The sequence below is a fragment of the Cervus elaphus genome, chromosome 17, assembly GCF_910594005.1.
Source record: "Cervus elaphus chromosome 17, mCerEla1.1, whole genome shotgun sequence".
Taxonomy (NCBI): domain Eukaryota; kingdom Metazoa; phylum Chordata; class Mammalia; order Artiodactyla; family Cervidae; genus Cervus; species Cervus elaphus.
In genome coordinates this window covers 42,520,701-42,542,508 of record NC_057831.1, presented here as the reverse complement: position 1 = coordinate 42,542,508, position 21,808 = coordinate 42,520,701, and the positions used below count along the sequence as shown (strand labels likewise).

Here is a 21,808-nt window from a genome sequence, read left to right as displayed (position 1 = left end):
CAGCAGCAGCAGCAGCATACCTAAGGCTCCAGGCTACACTCTCTCCTAAGAAAAGATCTCAGAGTAACTAGTCCTTTTAGAAACCCACCTTGACTTCCTGCCCACCTTGACAACTACAGAGCTGAATGGCTCCTGGACACAAGGCACTATAAAAGCTGTTCCCCTAGAGGCAAGCATTTTTTTTCCAGTGGCCCTTTTTCTGTTTCCCTTTAAAAGTAATAAAGTTCTCTTATTACATAACTATGGGACAAGGGATCAGACAGTGCTTAAAATGCAAAAAGTGCCCTACATTCAAACCACTGTTGCCCAGAAGAAACACCCTTTGCAAGACTTAAATAAACCCTTTAACTCTTACCTGCCTCTGATGCATGAAAATTACGAAAAGCACTGTGTCTTTATCCGTGGTTTCCTAATGACATCAAGGGAGACATAAAATACCCCAAGAAGCCTCAACTCCTGGGAATTCTGGCCAAATTCCAAAAGCAAATCAACCCAAGGATTGTAGAAACACTTATTTGATTTTCATTATTTTCTTATCAACCATGAATTAAAGGGTTTCATTGTACAACATAACTAATCAAAATAATGGGCTCCTTAAATCTATTTCATGAATTGGGGCAGGTAAATCAATTCTGCTTGTCAGTTAAATTCAAATGTATTATTTCAATGAATTCCATTTTGATATATGTTTTAAGAATACCTATGTAAACCCGGCATTCATGAAAATAGGCTACGGGTATCCTTTTTTAACTAGTGAAAAAAAAGTCACAAGCTTCGGAGTCAGCCGCATCTTTCTTTCACTATATTAACAAATATTTATGAGTCGTACAATGTTGTAAATGCTGAGACATGACTCTGGGGTTTCAATCCTAGTTCCCATTTCCCAGAAGAAGAGAGAAGAGCTGGGGGTACATAGTCTTGGAGAGCTTAACCCAAAGAGAGGTAGGTCATACCCAGATAGTACCACCTAAAGAATGCCAAGCCCACAAACACATGAAGCAAGAATTTTTGCCAATCTGTCTAAATAGGAATGTGGGCTTATTATTTTTTGTCTATAATTTTTTTTTAAAAATTATCAAATTCCCACATAATAATTCACCCTGGACAATTCAATTTCTTTGAATCTGTGTCCTCATCTTTAAAAAGCGATTGATTATATAGGAAACATGCAAAATGTCTGGCATGGTGACAAATAACAGTTATTTTAAAAAGGCATCTATTATTATTATTATTATTATCATTCCCATCCTAGGAAGCTTTTTCTACAGGGATTTTTATGTTTTCAAATATCTCATTAAACTTGCAAAGGTATATTTAGATCCATGCAATATATTCAGATGCATTTAATGACAGACTATGTCATAAGGTAACTCTGCTGTGGTTTCTGTCTTTTAGAAAAATGCTGTTCAGAGTCAATGTATCATAGAAATTAAAAGCCCAGCTTGAGGTATGATCGAGTTATAGTCCATTGCCTGAGATGAGTAAAACCATTCATCCCCCACAGACAGGTCTATACTTGGTACTGGTGAGTCTTACTAAATCTTTATGTGATCTAAGTTTTGTTATACTTGAAATGGTTAATTAGGAACGGTAGGAGAATCTGAAATGTCACAGCAAGTTCCTTTTGGCCCACTGTCACGTTTCATGAATTCTTGTGCTGAGCCCATTTGGATTAAGCAGTGACCCAATCCAAACAAATTGCTTCTGTGCCTCTTATCTCCTATTACCTATTTATGTCCCAATACATCTGCATTGCGTAGCTCAGTAAGATCCATTAAGTCCTTGGGCAGTGTTTACGGTTAATTTTTTTTTTATTATTTCTTTGAGGCTCAAATTTATCACAATAAAGTGATAGAAATCTACAGTGCAGACAGTGAGTACACCACTTTTTAAAAGAAAGGAAAGAAAAGAAGTATAAGATATGCAATTTCAGTCTGGGAATTCTCAGAGCAACTCTGTGGGTGAGAGACAATCATTTCTTGTAGGTTTTAGGTAAAGATATAATTTACCTTTATTTGCAGACACAAAATTCTAAGAAAACATTACTTGCTGTCAATTCCTCTGGCTTTAAAAATATTTATGAGATTGAAATAGTTACCTGGAGACAGACATTTCATTTCAATGTCAAAGGTCAGGCACATTGGCTAAAACCCCAGATAATATTGGTGTACTTTCAATTTTTAAAATAATGTTTATACCATTTACTTATTCATTCATATATAGAGCACCCATCCTGAAGTATCTGGGACACTGAACAAGGTTTACATAAATCTGACTGTTTTTTCCTCTGGGCCATTTGGCTCAGTCTGGTAGAACATAAATATTCAATAATACTTTACAATGACAAAGCATCTTTTATGCAAACATCTCTAAGCACATTATTCACCAATATTACAATCTCCTTTTAACCTACTGGTAAAGTCACAGAAACTAATTGACTTTCTTCAAGGTCCCACCAGAAATTGTTTATTTTATAGAGTCCAGGTATCCTATTCCTACCCATAACTAAAAGGAAAAAAAAAAACAAACAAACACATTTTTTAGATGCTTAAGCTGATGACCTACACTAAATATTTCCAAATTGAATCTATTAGGCAAAAACATCCTCCTTAAAGATGTTAAACGTTGTGATGCATCCAAGTGAATTTTATAACTTTTCTTCCAATTTGCCCAAGGCCAGTTACCATTTTCAGAGCCCCAAGAATGACCTATTTTAATTGAATCCTGTTACAAACACTTAAACTTTAACTCTTTAACCAAATCAGTTTTCTAAACAGAAATTAAAGTTGGAGCACAAAAATAAAACTTTTCATGAAAAGATCCAGTTGAAGTAATAACATAACTGTACCAAAATAGTCAAGCAAAGTGAAAAGGTGGGTTACTGTGAGATCCGGGCAAATCTCAAAGAGTTCAGGTTACCCAAGCAAAAGGAAATAATTTAAAATCTTTTCTACTTCTTCTACCAAATGTTAAGTAATGCAGGCTAAATATTAAAAATAAAATACCAAAAAATGGGAAAATTTTTTTCATCAATCACCACTGTGACTGCCATAAGAACACATTTTACAAACCCCTAACTTCAGGGAGTATAATTGACTGAGGACTGAGCTCTGAAATCCATCATCTGTGCTGGAATTGGCACTGAGGCACTCTTGCCCAGGTTGGTCCCAGCCAGTGATGAGCATCAAAGGCTGTTAAGAAAATCCTGGACTCGGAAGATGTGGGAGGGCTTCCCTGGTGGCTCAGCAGTAAAGAATCCACCTGCAATGCAGGAGACACAAGTTCCATCCCTGGGTTGGGAAGATCCCCTGGAAGAGGGCATGGCAACCCACTCCAGTATTCTCACCTGGAGAATCCCCGTGAACAGAGGAGCCTGGCGGGCTACAGTCCAAAGGGTCACAAAGAGTTGGACACGACTAAAGTGATTTAGCTCACCTGCACAGAAGATGTGGGAATCTTCTGACAGGCGACTTTGGATCAAAGACTCCCAAAGATCCTGGTGAACTTTCTTTGAACTGCACTTACGTTTAAGTGATTCACACAATCTTCCTTTCTTTCTTCCCTTACTCCTTCACTCCTGCATTCCAGACTCTCCAGGCTCCCACTCCAGTTTCTCTCATGGGCATTTCCCCTAGTCAATTTCTTGCATGTTCAGTACCATCCTGGCACCTGCTTCTTGGAGGACCCAGACTAACCCATCATCTGATGGTGATGATGATGATAACGGTGATGATGGTGGTGGTAGTCATGATGGTAGTGAAGATGATGATGACAATTATCAACATTTAGTGAGCCATTTTAAAAATATCAGGTCCTGTGCCCAATAAATTGCCTAAATTATTTCATGTACTACTCCCAATAACCTCCAAAACATAGATATTACCCACCTGGGGGAAGTAAATCTTAAAAAGGTTAAATAACAAACACCACAGTTCTTAAGAAAACTAAATTTGAACTCTTTGTTTTTCCTAAGCTAGTGGAGTATAGAAGCACTGTTGCCAGGAACTACTACATTATATTACTTCTCTGTATTAAAATTTTGCAGTACAATCTTCCGGCCCTTCTTCCGGATAGTTATTACACAGTTATAATTATACTCAAAATAAAAAATGTAAGAAGTTAAGTCTTTTTTTATAAGAAATTGAATTTCCACTTGAACTTTCTGATTCACCTAAAATTTTCAGTTAATCTATTTCACTGGGTTACATAAACCTGATCCAAATATTCAAATACTGTTAACATATTCACATATTTTCCATCTTATCATTAAATACATATTTGTACCACATATATGTAGAACCACTGTATCAACTCTGTGCAGTGGAGGAATTTTCCCCAAATTATGAAAACAAAGGTCAAGCAAACAAGCCAAGGTCAAGTGACTTAGACAACCAAGACTGTTAGAACATCCAAAATAACAATACCCAGTCTCCAACTTTAGAATTTATTGACACTATTAAATAGACCACTTTAAATAACAAACTAATAGGCTTTTTCTAAACAAAACAATTGGTACAATAAAATGTACTTAAGAGGATTTATATCCCATAAGTGTCTTACTAAGAAGACAGACTAGCGTGGAACTTGCTGCAGGTTGCCAATTCCAGAACAGAACTTTCCAATGGCGGTAGATGCCACCTAGAATAATTTGAGGTTCCTCTGACTCATAAACTAATTGAATTTCTTCAAGGTCTCAATCACTGGGTCAGTCTTCAGTCTTGGCAGATTTCCACGGATACCTCAAAATAACTCCCTTCATACCAAGTATTCTGGAGTTTCCATGTGAAAGAATGATTGTAGTTGCTATAAATAGTTTCTACCATATGCCAGTTGGCAGCAGAAAGTGGTGTTTCATCAGTAACCTTCCAAAGGGGTCTTCTTAAATAAAAATGCATTTTAATAAGGGAAGCACACTTGTCTTGCAAATAGAATTTTAAGACAAGTCATCAAGATTGCACTCTGACAAATTATCAAGATTTCACCGTCCAACTAGACTGTCTCTCCCAAAGACCCTCTTACATGAAAGGAAAGCCACTGCTGCCCTTCACTGGCTCTCTAGCTCATCTTATCACTAAAGTTCCACTTCTACCAGAATTTGAATGGAGTCTGGACTATAATTGCAATGCAATGTCCATGACAACTGCCTCAATTTCGTAGAAACTGGAAAGACTCTTTGTTTCTCCAACCCAGCACAAACCTTTTGCTCTGACTCTTAAATGGGCAAGAAACTGGAATACCTGATTGTCTTCTTGGACTCACAAATCTACCACCTTTGCAACTCCTTCCTGGAATGTTACAACTTAGTATGTTCCCTCATCTGTTCCTTAAAACCCTGTGTGCGTTGTCTTCACCACTGGGCCGGCTCCAAGTTCCATGCTGCCTTTGGCTGCTTTGTTTCTTGTGGGCTTTATCACCTTATGTTCTCCCCCAGTCACAAATGAGTTTCCAATGAGTTTCATGACAACGATCACGTAATCCATCACCCAGCCTCTATAAAATAAGGAATGCACATTGATGTTTTAAAAGCCCTCTTCCCTGGAGAGGAGTCAGGAGTTGCCAAGTGGGGAAGAAGCAGTAAAGGAAGGAACACTGGGTGAATAGGCAGACATTCTCCCTCTCTTCTCTTCAACCAGAGATGCTCTATCTGGATCTGTTTTATTAAAGTTCTAAGTTAGATTTTCCTTGAAAACCGAGTTCTGCTGCATTAAAAACTGTTATAAAATCACTGGTCTAGAAGATGCCTCAAGTTCTTTCTAATCATTCTCATCTTCTGGAAAAATGCCACATCCTTGTGGGCAATTCTGAATCTTTTGAATTCTTTTATAGCACTTAATCCAGACTTTGCAACCTGCTTCTTTTCTGTTTCCCTCTATAACCCTATCTCAAGGATTCTCCTCTTTCATGACTTGAACTATCAGCTAAACACTGATAACTGCCAGCAAATCCAATCCAAAAAATGGAGATATGAATTTCCAGTCACTTCCTAGGCATTTCCATTTAAATACCTTAAGGAAATTTCAACCCCAAATTGAATCTACCAAATTATATATCTACCAAGCAAATTCCAATACCGCTCCTTCTCCAGTGTATTGTATTTCTATTCATAGACTCATCAGCCAGAAAGTTCCCTAAACTGTTATCACAAGAGTCATCTTAGTCTTCCTTCTATTTCCTTCACACCCTACATTATACTCATGGGCTTCTCTGATAGCTCAGTCGGTAAAGAATCTGCCTGCAATGCAAGAGACCCCAATTCAATTCCTGGGTCAGGAAGATCTGCTGGTGAAGGGATAGGCTACCCACTCCAGTATTCTGGGGCTTCCCTTGTGGCTCAGCTGGTAAAAAGTCACCTGCAATGAGGGAGACCTGGATTCAATCTCTGGTTTGGGAAGATCCCCTGGAGAAGGGAAAGGCTACCCACTTCGGTATTCTGGCCTGGAGAATTCCATGGACTGTATAGACCATGGGGTCACAAAGAGTTGGACACAACTGAGTGACTTTCACTCCATTATGTTCACGAATATTTCCTTTTGGTTCTCTCTCAATGATGCCTCTTTCTGGTTTTTTCTCCATTTTGTCCCCTCTACCCAAACTCAGGCCTTTATCACCATCTTCCTCATCTATTGCAATAGCCTAATAACTGTTCCTTTGTTTCCATGTCTTCTTCCTTCAGTTCCTCCTCCACTCTGATGACAAAACTCTTCTAGTATATGGACTTGACTGTAGCACTTCCTGTGCTTAATATTTTGTGGGTCCCAAGAACCCAGAGCACAAGATCCTGACACCAGCTCCTTAGCTTGGCACCTTATGTACATCATGACAAGGCCCTACCTGTCTCTCTGGCTGTAGGTCCTGCCATTCACCCTGTCATCAGAAAACATAACCTATGGCAGAATTTCTCAAATCATCAGCCATCCACAACACAATCACACAGAGCGTTTATTTTTAAAAAAATATAAATTCCTGGGCCCCATCTATAAATATCACTATTAAATAACCAAGTATAGGCCCCCAAATCTTGAAACAAGAACTTCAGGTGTTGCTAGTACATTCTAAAGTATTAGCGTTTTGTTTCTTCTACTTTAAGTTGTCACATGATATCATAGTCATGTGTTTGCCTCTACCTCACTAGAATCTTGGATTCAAATGATCATTCTACTGACCTTTTAAACCTCCAGTACCCACAGTAAATAAATATCTAGGAAGAACTATGCAGTAGTAATTCAAATAAACATTCATTCAATTTACTTTAATTACTAATTCATCCCCAGGAACCATCCAAGTGCAACCTGGAGATAGACCTCTTCAGAATCTTCTTGCATAACTTCTCTACAACCAAGAAAGAAATCATCATCTAAGTCAATCATATTGTAGGCTTAGTAGAGCTGTACCCGATCTTTCTTTGAGCCACAGAGCATGTACTAGCATGCCCCTAGAGGACGTTTGGCCCAGCTGTATAGTTTCTATGCTGAGAACTCTTCTCTTTTCCCTTCATCTTATCAGTTGAGCCACAAGAGTGTATTGTGTGCCTATGTCCGACAGGCTCTTGGCACCACAAAGAATCCGAGGATTTTGGGGGGGGGGGGGGGGCAGGGTCTATGTACTAGTTACAGATTTTCTATGCAGTAAACCTGGTTTATATGTACATTGTAAATTTAGCCAGCTACTTTGTTGAAATAATCCCAATGAATTGGAACTGACAGGACTAAGAATATCCAAAATTTATAGTTTGAGTCCAAACCAGATATTCCCCTATTACATAGATGGGACTTCATCAATCTTGTTCCCTAGTGTTTAAGTGGGTATGTTTCCTAAAACTGTACAAATGTTAGATTTTTAATTTTTGGTAATATGATATTACACAGAAATTGTTTTTCTTCTGTTATTGTTCAGCTCAGTCATTTTTAAATATGCTTAACCCTTATGAGTCACTTCTGTTATTTCATGTCTTCTGTTGTGTTTTTTTTTTTTTTTTCAATTTCCCTTGGTATAGCAATGTCTTTGTCTTTGTTACTAATTTCTAAGAACTCATTTATGGCTAAGGATGTTAACTGTTTGTCATGCAATGCAAATGAAATACTGTATTTTATTGTCAGTAATTTACTATGGTGTTTTGTATTTTGCTTGTATATTAAAATATAATCATGTTGTGTTTTTTTAAAAAAAAAAAAGAACCAGAGGATACAGCACCTCCATCCCCATGTCTTGCTCTTCACACAAACACAATAAACAGTGACCAAAGGCCCTTTGTAATATTTCAGTCTGTGAAAGAGCCTTAGTCTCTTACACTCTGGTGCAGAATGGCTGCCGTGCATCCCTAATCAGAGCCTGCCACCCAAACCTGGATAATAATTTGTAAGATATATGAAGGAATGGACCATCAAGAGAAAATGTTGCTCTTTCAAAGATCCCCCAGTATGCATCTGTATGATGGACTACAATAACTCCAAAGGAAGATTATTGTCTTTAGAGTAAATAATGCACTTCTTTCCCCAAGTCTCAAAGCCTGCATTTAAATGATTATTCATGGGTGTTATGGGAGTCTTTAAGCCTTAGCTGGGCAATTCCCAACATAAAAATGGGTCATGTTTCAAAAACCATCTTTATGAGTCACCTGCCCAGAAACTCACCATTGCCTCTTACATTACTTTCCAAATTCCCAGGTCAACCCCCAAAATCTATTTATCTCATTACACACCTGAAGGGCATTCAGTGACACCAATCCCTATTTACAACACCATTCCTTTGCGAACATGTCCTCTAAATTCCCAGTCAAGTGACATGTAAAAACATTTCTCTCTGCATGCGGACATGCATGGGGAAAGATGAAAGGATGAAAATGAGAAGCAAATGAGATCAGATACTTCCAGAAAACAGAATCCTGTTAATCTTACACAAACATTCATGAAATGCCTTTCTCCACATGGTTACTGCTCATTAGGGACAAAGAATTATAGCCTCCACTTTCAAGAGAGAGCTTTTCAGAATCTGAAGTAACTCCCACCCACTCCTTGCTACCTAGTTGAAACATAAACATGGTTATAAGAGAATCTGACATTGAATATGAAACCATCCAAACTCTTGCCTATATTTTCAATTTGTCCCCTAACTCCATTAAGTACCTATTATGATTAGCATACATTTTAAACTGGTGCATCACAGGAAATAGTCTCCTATTTTGAATCAACTTAAAGCCAAATATATCAACATTTACTGTTTCAAAATATAAAATAGTCTGTTTTTGATTAAAAAAAGGAGATGAAAATCTAGCTTGGTTTTTTTTTTTTGCTATTATTAAAATGTAAAGGATTTTTAAAATCTCATTTATTTTGTCAATTGGTTCTGCTTAGCACTCTTCAGCCCAGTCCACTCTCAATTATCCATGCTAAGGAAGGAGGATCAGTGGCCTGGATAATCTAAAACAGCAGACAATTTTAAAAGCCCTTGCACTTGGCCTAGGCATACTTTACAATCAAAGTCTGATTATCCACACTAATGAAAGGAAGAACAGGCACCTTGAGAAAGATCCTAAGCCAATACAGATCTTCTCAGCTCAAGACAGTGTCCCACACAGCAGAGGAGAAGGAAAATAACAGGGCTGCAGCTGCTCCCTTGCCATCTGGAATACCAGCCCTCAGTGTAATAGCCATGCTAATATCGTATCAATCCATATCAATATTTCTCATGATATTGCACGCATGCTAAGTTGCTTCAGTCATGTCTGACTCTTGGCGACCCTTTGGACTGTTGCCCACCAGGCTCCTCTGTCCATGGGATCCTCCAGGCAAGAATACTGGAGTGGGTTGCCATGTCCCCCTCCAGGGGATCTTCCCTACCCAGGGATGGAACCCGCGTCTCCTGCAGCTTCTGCATTGCAGGTGAATTCTTTACCCCTGAGCCACTGGAGAAGCCCCTCTCATGATATTAATCATTATTAAAAGCATGGAGTTATGCCCAAATGCTCTCAGGGAAAAAGTCATATTATCCATATAGTTCCAAAGAGTTAATACAATAGACTGTTATAGGTATTAAAAATGTCTTTGGGTGGCTTCCTTTGCATATCCCACTCCCAGCTCCTTACTATCTCTACCAAGCTCCCATAATATACTCAGATGAGTAGCATATAGGATGAAGGCAAAAGAGGCAGTATGCTGCAGTAGGGAAGGAGACCCAGCCTGGAAGTTAAGAAGCCTGGATCTTTGTCCTCTGTTCGTCTCTGCGCATGCCAGAAGTCAGGTATGCATTCAAGCAGAGGGAACAGTGCGTGCAACAGTACATGAAGGTCATGGCACATTCAAAGAATTACTTGTGCTTCATTTTGGTCAAAGAATAAGATACAAATGAAAAGGAAACAAGAGATGAAACTGGGGATATAGTCAGAGGTAAAATTACAAAGAGTTGTTTTTTGTTTTTTTTTTTTTAATGCCATGCACGGATTCAGAAATAGTTCTGTAGAAGGCAAGAAGACAATTAAATAATTGTTAAATTGTACTGAACACATGTAGTTTGCCCAGTGCAAATCTAAACAGCTGATGTTCATAAACATATTTATAACAACCAAGACAGGTACCCCTACTATTCCCATTTTACACATGAGGAAATGAGGTACAAAGCTTGGTTGTTTCCAAAGATCACACAACTGGTAAGAGGTGAAGTTAGAGTTCAAACTTGGTCTGTTTGATTTCAGAGCTCATGCTATCTCTCAAGAAATGGAAGGATTCCCCTGGAGGTCCAGTGGTTAAGACTCTACACTTCCGATGCAGAGGACTCAGGTTTGATCCCTGGTTGGGGAACTAAGACCCTATATGCTGCACGGGGCAGCCAAAAAGTAAAAACTTAAAACTGAGGACCACTTAGCTTCTCTTACAAAAAAAAAAAAAAAATCATTAAAAAAAAAAGAAATGGAATGAAGTGGTCTTTATTTTAAAAGACCAAGCTAGAAGCAGGGTGTTAGAGAGATCAGAGGAAAGTGGAGGGGAGGCAAGAGAATTTAAGACAAAAGATGGTGAGTTTTGGAACTAAAAAAAAGGAAGCAGTAATGGGGAAGATGGGTGTAATCAAGGGGTTTAAAAGAGATAGAACAAAAAAATAATTGATTAAATAAAGAAGGGTAAGAGGAAAAAAAAAAAAAAAAAAGAAGGGTAAGAGGAACAGTCTAGCATGAGTCCCATATTTCTGTCTGGGACACTATGTGATGACCCAATAATTCTTGAAGAATCACTTAAGCTTTGCACCAGTGAACTTACCTGGAAAGCAACCCCTGCCAGATGGGCAGGCCCAAGAAAGAACAGTCTTTTTTTCAGTACAATGCTGGCACACATTTATCCAAATAAACAAATGTCCCAGCTTAACTGATGAATTTGGTGGTGACAAATTAATTTATGTACAGATATGTAGGACACGATATAGAACTCTACTCCAAACAGGAGATGTAGCAAATTTACTGAGATGCAGCAAATTTTCTCTTAGCTTCAAAGATGCATATTGATTCACATTTGTTTTGTTTTCCTTTTTTGCTTCTTTTTATTTTTAATTAGGGGATAATTACAATATTGTGATGGTTTCTACAATATAAGCAGCTCATGCAGTTCAACAGCAGAAAAACAAACAACCCAATCAAAAAGTGGGCAGAAGACCTAAACAGACATTTCTCCAAATAAGACATACAGATGGGTAATAAACACATGAAAAGATGCTCCCCATTGCTCCTTATTAGAGAAATGCACATCAAAACCACAATGAGGTATCGTCTCACACCAGTCAGAATGGCCACCATCAAAAAGTGTACAAACAGTAAATGCTGAGGAAGGTGTGGAGAAAAGGGAACCCTCTTGCACTGTTGGTAGGAATGCAAATTGATATAGCCACTATGGAGAACAACATGGAGATTCCTGAAAAAATTAGGAATAAAACTACAATATGTTCCAGCAATCCCACTATTGGGCATATACCCTGAGGAAACCATAATTGAAAAAGACATGCATATCACATTTGCTTTCTATGCAACATCCATGTATATAGAAAGATAGAGAGGAGAGAAAAAGAGGCAAATGTGTTATAGTCTATCAGGATATATTTAAGTATCTTACAGAAATCAAAACCATCTATAGAACATTCCTATTAGTATAAACAAAAGTGGATGAGTGCATGAAAATCTGTGAATGTATACAAGGAGACTGAAGTATGGACTCAAAATCTGAAGACACCTCTCTGGCTGATTTTTTTATTTGTTTGCTTGTTTGTATATTTTAAATGCTCTACAATTATTTTGTAGTAATTCCATCATACAGGTAAAAATGCTTTTTCCTAAACATATGTGATAAGCATTCATTCAGTATCAAGAACTTTGCTGACAGCAAAGAATATGTAAGCAGGCAGACTGATATCGGCAAATACCCAACATGTACCAACAGTGATGGCAGCAGATACCTTTCATCATTGCCCAGGAAGCCAACTCGTTATCAGGAAACCTGGTACATGGAGAATCTGTGTTGGTCCTTTACTGGACTGGAACCTGGTGGTCCAGAGTCAACAATGAGAAAGTGAAAGAAGGAAAGAGGCTAATATTCCCTGGGTTAAGCAGCCAGCTTTCACGTTCCAGGGAATCAGCCAGAAATAGAAAGATAAAGAGAGGAAGAGAAAGAAAGACATGGGGGCCAAAGCTCTGATGGAGCAAAGGTGTTTTAATCAACATGCTGTGGGCATATATACTGTCTTACAAGGTAGTTATTCTCAGCAAAGATAAAGATTAAAATTCCAGACTTACAAAACACAAGGCGATCCCTATTAAAGAGAGAAGAGGGTACTTATCACCATAATGAGAAACTAACAAAGGAAATGCCTGGATTCCTCAGCCCAGGGAAAGGCGTGCCTCTCCTCTTAATTCCTGAGTATTCAGGAATTAATAAGGACCAAAGGATTCCTGACAGATCCAAAACAGCACACAGGAAGCTTCCTGTAAGATGCTTCCTGACAAATCTGTGTCCAGAATAAAGGGATGTAAGAAAGGATGAAAAGTACAAATGGCTTAGAGCAGCTGACCCCAGAGGCAGGCACTTTTCTTGATCATAGCACCCATCCTCCACCATGGCTTTTCTCAGACTCTCTCAATATTTCACTTTCTCTCATTGCCTGAAATGCCATCAATTCCATGTTATCGCATCCTCTTTCTGAAAAGCGTAAGACTAGAAAATTCCCAGAGCTTGGATGTGTTAGTGATAGAGAGAAGGAAGATAAGGGTAAGAAGAAGATGGGGGAATTCATTTGCTAAACTTTGAATAATACTGTATGGTTTATAAGACACTTTTGTTCTATAAATGCATGTTAATAAGGATTTCCAGTTCAAGATGGGGAGTGGAATGGACATATTTAATTCCTCTCCCTCTCACAACCCCACTGAAATGACAATCATTTTTTTTTTTTAAATCCATGACATAACTGAAAACCAAAAAAGCCCCTAAAGAATGCCACATTGACTAAAGTATTTGTGGCAAACAGAAAGTAACTAGAATGGAATTGTCTGAGAAACTAAAGCAAAGGATTACAATGCACACGGACACACACACACACACACACACACACACAATGGCTGGTAAGGATTAAGAGGGGTTGCCCTAGAGAATCTATGGGTCAGCCACTGCAGAGAGCAGAACAGACTCAGAGCGATCATTAGAGTAATTAACTAAAGGATTATTTAACACGCTGCCAGCCTGACTGGTTCCTCTCCCACCCTTCAAACAGAGCAGTTGGTGCTGCCTTCACCCCTACCTCGAAGTTACAAGATATGCTTAATAAAAGTGAGATATGTGACAGGAAAAGATGGCTATCAAGGGTACTGAGACAGTCCAGAAAGGCAGAATAAACTCTAGAACTAAATATGAATTTGAAGGGTAGTACAGATGGGAAACAAAAGTCAAAAGTGAACAATGAGACAGAGAAAGATGAATATGGTATGATCTCACAGTGGAATCTAAGGAAACAGAAAAAAAACCAACTCATAGAGAAAAAATAATCAGATCCATATCCTCTACAGATGGGGGGTGAGACATGACAATTATACCTCAGTTAAACTGATGAAAAAAGAAAGACTTGATAAAAACACTTTTAAAAGGCAAACAAAAACATTCTTTTTTAAAGTCCTCATTATCTGGCAATTATTGAGATCTAAACCTTGGCTTCCTTCCCTTTCATACATAGTCCTTTATGAGTAGACTGACCATCAATGGGTCCCACTCAATTACACAGAACCCTGCTTCTGGGATTGTTTCAGTTGAACAAAACCACTTAACTTCAAGGGCAGCCTAACTCAGTTACTCATATCAATGTATTCTTTCAATCAAAATCATCAATGGGTATTCCAGGATCACTAACCACTTGACAAAGACAAATAGCATGAAAGATGAGGACCCAAATAAACAAATAACCCAAAGATTTCAAAGTGATACAAAAAAGGGGGGGCGGGGAGACAATTTTTAAACTAGCATTCTTTAAAAGATTTAAAGAATGACTACATCCAAAAAACAAAACATGACTTCCTGGAAATTAGACAATCAAAGAATAAAAATGTGTTCCTAAAACTTAAAAATATGATTGCCATAATTAAATACTTCATAGAGAGGTTGAAAGATAGAATGAACAAAGCTAATGCCCAAATTAGTAGTCTGAAAGAAAAAGTTGGGGAAATCAACCCAGATCCAGAGAAGCACACAATGTAAGAAAAAGTTCTCCAATACTTACCCAATGAAATTTAATTAAAAAAGAGTGAAAGGGAGATGAGCATCAGGAATTTTGCAGGTGAAAAATCTGAGGCTTGGAGAAATTAAGAGATTTAACTCTCCACTAGTTCACAAACAGTCTGATATAGTCTTCATATGTCCCACTCATAAACCTAAAGCAAAAATTCAATCAGTACATGAAATTGTGGCCTCAGTGGTTGATTACAGCTGGTACCCACTCTGATTAGTTAAGTGAGTGCCAGGCTAGTCAAGTCAGTTGTTGACATCTGGCCTCTACACTTAATGGTCAATGAAGATGCTGCCAGTAGTCTGTCCCATACCAGAGCTGATGGTTGGAATTTCCTCTCATTAGTCAATGTAGGTGCGAGTTCAGTCTATGACAATTTTTTTTACAGTTAACATTTGATTGGTCAGTGTATCAGCTGATGAATATCTGAATGCCATCCCGGCCAAAGCCCATACTTGTTTGATGATGCCTACATAATTTCATCATACAATCAAAAATGGGGGCAACTACTGAGTTTTTGTGGATCTCAAATTTGAAACTGGGGGAAAGAAATAAGGGTAGTTTCTCTCACCTCAACTTCAAGGTATGAGAAATTTCATGGATAAATTCTTACCCCTCTTCCTCCTTTTTATAAATGTCCATGCTTTTAAGTCTGCTTCCACTCCTTTCTTAGATGGTTCATACAAAGGGCAGATCAGTTTGGTGAACACTGTACCAGAAGACTACCAAGGATAGCCAAAAGATAAATCCCCAGCTGAAATGTTTGCTCCAAGGAGTTTAGTAGAAATTAGGAAGCCAGATACACAGGCAAAACTGGTTGAGTGGAGGAAGCAAACAGGAAGCGGTCTAAAGAAATATGGGGCCTGTGCTGACATCTACAGCAGGTAGATAAAATGGGCCTCTAGCTCAGGTTGTATCATTGAATTCAGTTTTTAAAAGGTACAGAGAAGAAACAACCTGGATAGAATCACTATAGGCCTTCCCTGGTGGACCAGTGTTTAAGAATCCACCTGCCATTGCAGGAAACATGGGTTTGACTCCTGCTCCAGGAAGATCCCACAGGCCTGGGAACAACTAAGCTGGTGCATTGAAATTACTGAGCCCCCACTCTAGAGTCTGAGAGCTGCAACTACTGAAGCCCCTGTACCATAGAGCCATGCTCTGCAACAAGAGAAGTCACCGAAATGAAAAGCCCATGCACTGCAAACTAGAGAGTAGCCCCCGCTCAGCTCACTGTAACTAGAGAAAGCCTGCTCACAGCAATGAAGACCCAGAGCAGTCAAAAATAAATTTAAAAAAAAAAAAAAAAAAAGAATCACTTAAAATTGGACCTAAAAGCAAAGAATTTGTTCATTCTCCCACTTTTGTAAGCACAAAAGAACCCCAAGTTTCTCAACTACAGGAGTTCATCTTTGATACACCAACGCAAATAGAAGGCCCAATTTTGAGGCCAGCCTCAATATCTGCCAACATAAAGTCAAAATCCAAGTTAAATCATATTCCAAACATTACACTGATATCCAGTGCATCATGGAGGGTTGGTAATCACATTCATAAAACTGAGGGCTTTATCTCCTTAAAAACCACAAACTTGGATTCTACCAGGAGGCCTTAGTGGAGTAGTTTTAGACTTTACTTAGGACCCATAGGATTTTTGCAGAGAACATTCACCCCTTTAGCCTTCCCTGAAATTACTGGGAGTTACAAGCTCATAAGAGCTGTACAATCAGGTCCTAAAAGTTATTTTCATAGGCCCGCTGTGGCTTACCAAGGAAGTAAACAATGGCCCTGAACTATCTGCTGTTTTGTGCCTCATGTTCCCTGCAGCCAGAGACACAGGCAAAGAGTTTCATAAAGGGTTAAAAGTCATGGGGATTTTTTTCGTGCTTTAAAATATTGCATGAGATTCACTTCTGTACGAATGATGTTTATCTTCATTTTCTTCCCTGCCTCTTTGTCTAACGAATACATTTTTACAGGTTTTACAGGGTTCTTTACAACTCACCTAAAACACATAATTTTCCTCCTGCTTATATCACTTATTATTTATTTATTAGATTTATATGGTGCTTTCCTCTGAAAAGCTCTAGGCACCATGAAACCAACTCTGGTATAATAAACATTAAACTCTTCTTAAAAACCATAGCCAAGGAAGTGGCCAGCATGAAGGTGAATGAGACATGGACAAGGACAGAAAGAAGAAAGAGCCAGAGGTCTGATGAAATACACAAGCAAATAGCACGTTAGGAAGCCCAGTGACTGAAAGGCCTGTTTTGCCCTTTCTGGTCACTCTGCTCGCAAAGACCCTGACAGTGACTTCCATTCCAAGTAACAGAGCCAAAATATCACAGATTCTGGGTGGTGGTGGGCATGGATCTGTAGCGGAGGGCAGGGGCCATGGAGTATGATAGCTCTCTCTCCAGACTCAGGAGAGGGTGTCTGAAAACAAAGATACCTACACAGACAATGTGTTTTGAAAATCAATATAAAAAGATACATCATGATGTTTTAGAATAAATGACCAAGATAGATCTTTTTTTTATATATAAATACAGTTGCTGCTCAGTCCTCAGTTCTGCTAAGTGTCCATGACTTCCAAAGATTCTGTGAACTTTCAGAGGCCAGGGAAGCTCAAAAGTTCAAAGATTATCAAAATTAGAAAGTGACAAGGTGACTTCAGCTTTTAAATTCCAGGCCACATTGATCTGACAAAGCCATGTGTTGACATCCTGCATGTGTGATCCCTACAATGGTAGAAGGGGTAGTTAAACAGTAACTCCGAGTAACTGGACAAGAATGAGCAAGAACAGAGTATATTCTTATTTAGGGTCCAAAGAAGAAAGGACCATTCCCAGTAAATGGAGCAGATGACGTAGTGGGACAGAATCAAACCAGGAGAAAGAATAACATTCATCATCATTACTAGTAGTATAGTAGTGTTATTTTTATTTAGTGGATACTATGCACCAGGCATTGGTGGCTCAGACGGTAAAGCGTCTGTCTACAATGCGGGAGACCTGGCTTCGATCCCTGAGTCGGGAAGATCCCCTGGAGAAGGAAATGGCAACCCACTCCAGTACTCTGCCTGGAAAATCCCATGGACGGAGGAGCCTGGTAGGCTGCAGTCCATGGGGTCGCTAAGAGTCGGACACGACTGAGCGACTTCACTTTCACATGCACCAGCATTCTTGTGCTTCAGTTATATATGCAGACCTCTTTAATTCTCAGAACAAAGCTACAGTGTGGGTATGACCATTTTCTTAATTTTACAAATAAGGAACCTGAGACTTAAACAAGTTATTTGTCCAAAGTCACTCAGCTAGTAAGTGCTCGAGCTAGGATTCAAACCCAGCATAAAAGGATAGGTAAGAAAAGAAAGTCAGTCAGTTCAGTCGCTCAGTCATGTCCAACTCTTTGTGACCCCCTAAACCACAGCACACCAGGCCTCCCTGTCCATCACCAACTCCTGGAGTCCACCCAAACTCATGTCCATTGAGTCGGTGATGCCATCCAATCATCTCATCCTCTGTCATCCCCTTCTCCTCCTGCCCTCAATCTTTCCCAGAATCAGGGTCTTTCAAATGAGTCTAGCTCTTTGCATCAGGTGGCCAAAGTATTGGAGTTTCAGCTTCAACATCAGTCCTTCCAATGAATATTCAGGACTGATTTCCTTTAGGATGGACTGGTTGGATCCCCTTGCTGTCCAAGAGACATTCAAGAGTCTTCTCCAACACCACAGTTCAAAAGCATCAACTCTTCGGTGCTCAGCTTTCTTTATAGTCCAACTCTCACATCCATACATGACCACTGGAAAAACCATAGCCTTGACTAGACGGACCTTTGTTGGCAAAGTAACGTTTCTGCTTTTTAATATGCTGTCTAGGCTGGTCATAACTTTCCTTCCAAGGAGTAAGCGTCTTTTAATTTCATGGCTGAAATCACCATCTGCAGTGATTTTAGAGCCCAAAAAAATAAAGTCTGACACTGTTGCCACTGTTTCCCCATCTATTTGCCATGAAGTGATGGGACCGGATGCCATGATCTAAGTTTTCTGAATGTTGAGCTTTTTTTTTTTTTTTAACTTTCTTTTTTTTTCCATTTATTTTTATTAGTTGGAGGCTAATTACTTTACAATATTGTAATGGTTTTTGTCATACATTGACATGAATCAGCCATGGATTTACATGTATTCCCCATCCCGATCCCCGCCTCCCACCTCCCTCTCTACCCGCTCCCTCTGGGTCTTCCCAGTGCACCAGGCCCGAGCACTTGTCTCATGCATCCAACCTGGGCTGGTGATCTGTTTCACTATAGATAATATACATGTTTCGATGCTGTTCTCTCGAAACATCCCACCCTTGCCTTCTCCCACAGATTCCAAAAGTCTGTTCTGTACATCTGTGTCTCTTTTTCTGTTTTGCATATAGGGTTATCGTTACCATCTTTCTAAATTCCATATTGAATGTTGAGCTTTAAGCCAACTTTTTCACTCTCCTCTCTCACTTTCATCAAGAGGCTCTTCAGTTCTTCTTCACTTTCTGCCATAAAGGTGGTGTCATCTTTATATCTGAGGTTATTGATATTTCTCCTGGCAATCTTGATTCCAGCTTGTGCTTCTTCCAGCCCAGCGTTTCTCATGATGTACTCTGCATAAAAGTTAAATAAGCAGGGTGACAATATACAGCCTTGACATATTCCTTTTCCTATTTGGAACCAGTCTGTTGTTCCATGTCCAGTTCTAACTGTTGCTTCCTGATCTGTAGACAGGTTTCTCAAGAGGCAGGTCACCATGAACAGTATGAAAAGAAAAGAAAGCGGACATATAAAAGGCATCTGTGCATTGACAGAAAGGAAGATCAATTTCCCTTCTGAAAGCAGTTATGAGACAGTGAACAGCACAATAGTGGGCTAGGGATCACAAATAAAGAGCTTACAGTAAGGCAGCAGCAAGCTGGGTGTAGACAGAAAAGGGCTAGCCATGCGGAAGCCCTGTGAAGAGAGAAGCCCAGAAGGGAGCCGTATGCTTACCCCCTGCACCTGAGTGAGCAGGATCTGGAGCTGGGTACTGAAACCCACTGTCTTGTCTTGGATAACTGATTGCATATTTCAGCCAAGTTTACTCTAGAGTTCTAAAGTGAGTCATTCTCAGTAAACCCTTTGTGACTGAACCCATCTAAACATAAGTACCATTCAGGAATCACTTACTAATCCTTCAGCGTTTAACTTATATCATCTTATTTAAACCTCACAGCAACAATATAAGGTTGATAATACCATCATTATCCCCATTTACATGAGAAGGCACAGAGAAGTCGAGTAACTTGCCCAAAGTCACACAGAGTTAGGAAAAGGTAGAGGCGGACCCCAGGTCCAGGGAGTCTGACTCCACAGCCTAATTTCCTAGTCTCCATGCTATGTTCCTTCTAGAACCTGATTCTGGTCACTCCATTCCAGCACTCTGCAATCCCCTCTCAGTTCTGTCTGAACTCTCTTCCGAGAAGGAAACTAGCCAATGCAATATCTCTCATTTTTACTCCTAGAGGGTCATCTCTGTCAAGTCACCCACGCTGACCAAGTGGAGATTATCTGGGAAAGATGAAGACGGTACTACAGAGAGAGAGAAAAGTGATGTGGGATCTTGCTAAACTGGACATTCCCAGACCTTTGGAGCATGCCTTGTATCAGAGCATGAAAGTATTGGCTGCTCAGTCATGTCCAACTCTGCGACCCCATGCACTGCAGCCCCGCCAGGCTCCTCTGTCCATGGGATTCTCCAGGCAAGAACAGTGGAGTCAGTTGCCATGCACTCCTCCAGGGGATCTTCCCACCCAGGGATCAAAGCCGGGTCTCCCACAAGGCACGCTGATTCTTTACCATCTGAGCCAGCAGTCCCTGTGGAAGATGGCTTCTACCTGGCAGTTCCAGGGAGGTGAACGGAGACCAACTTCATCTGGATCGTCTGACCTCTCTCAGTTGCTCCCCTTTACTTCTCAGCCACCCAGGAAAGGGGGGGGGGGGGGGCGGCGCTGGTGCTTAATAGAAATAGAACAGGGCACCTCTCCCAACTGAAGAACATCCCTTAATGATGTCTCTTAAAATCTTTGAAGGTACTTAGTATTTTCCAACCAACAGGAGCAACTGTTTTCATTTTTAGGGAGGTCATGGCCAATGTGTTTAAGAAACAAATGATGAAAGCAACTTGCTCAATGTACACTGATGTCTCAGATAAGCTGAAACCGACCAAAAATAACAGCTGTTGCTGGGTCTTCAGCCGGTCACCACCACCACCCTTGTGTCTAAGGAAAGGGACATGGGAAGCGAGCCTCTTCTATAAGAAAAGGGGTAGTTTCATTTACACAATTATGGGCTCTTCAGTGCTTTTCTGGGACTTCCCAGGTGGCGCTAGTGGTAAGAACCCACCTGCCAATGCACGAGGCCTATGAGACGGCAGGTTTGATCCCTGAGTCGAAGATCCTCTGGAGGAGGGCATGGCAACCCACTCCAGTATTCTGGCCTGGAGAATCCCCATGGACAGAGGAGCTGGCGGGCTACAGTCCATGGGGTCGCACAGAGTCGGACACGACTGAGCGACTTAGCACGCAGGCACAGTGCTTTTCCTTCTTTGTTTTTTTTTTTTTCCTTTGCCTCCTCATCCCCACCTTCTTCCGCAGACATACAGAATCCATGACAAGGCATCCAGCCCAGCCCTAGAGGAGGGCAAGGAGTTTCTCCTACCTTCCACTTGATAAGCTGAGGTGGCTGCCCCCCATCCAAATCCTGCAGGGAAAGCCATGTGTTTCAGAGACAGCGGACCCGGACACTCGGGCATCGGAGCGGCACCTTTCAGGCAGAGGCCCGCAGTTGCGCAAACAGTAAGTGAACTCTCACCCCGGCTGAAGTCTCGGATAGTGAGTGAATATGCAAATAAGAAGGGAGCCTGATTAAACGACTCTGCTTGAATGGCCACAGCCTGGATAGGAAGCCAAGTCACTGTGTTCAGGGGGAGTGTCTATAGTTTCTTCCCCGGACACACCCTGATTCTTAACAGAGTTGGGCCAGCCTGGGC

General features: G+C 40.1%; 1 protein-coding gene across 1 annotated transcript in view; it reads right to left on the bottom strand.

The window, feature by feature from the left end:
- Window positions 1-21,602, bottom strand: part of LOC122673388 (cytosolic beta-glucosidase-like) — a 121,224-nt gene extending 99,622 nt beyond the window's left edge. The window contains 1 exon segment of the mRNA XM_043871126.1: window positions 21,478-21,602. Coding sequence (XP_043727061.1) covers window positions 21,478-21,571 — 94 coding nt within the window. The 5' untranslated portion in view covers window positions 21,572-21,602.
- Window positions 21,603-21,808: the final 206 nt, after the last annotated feature.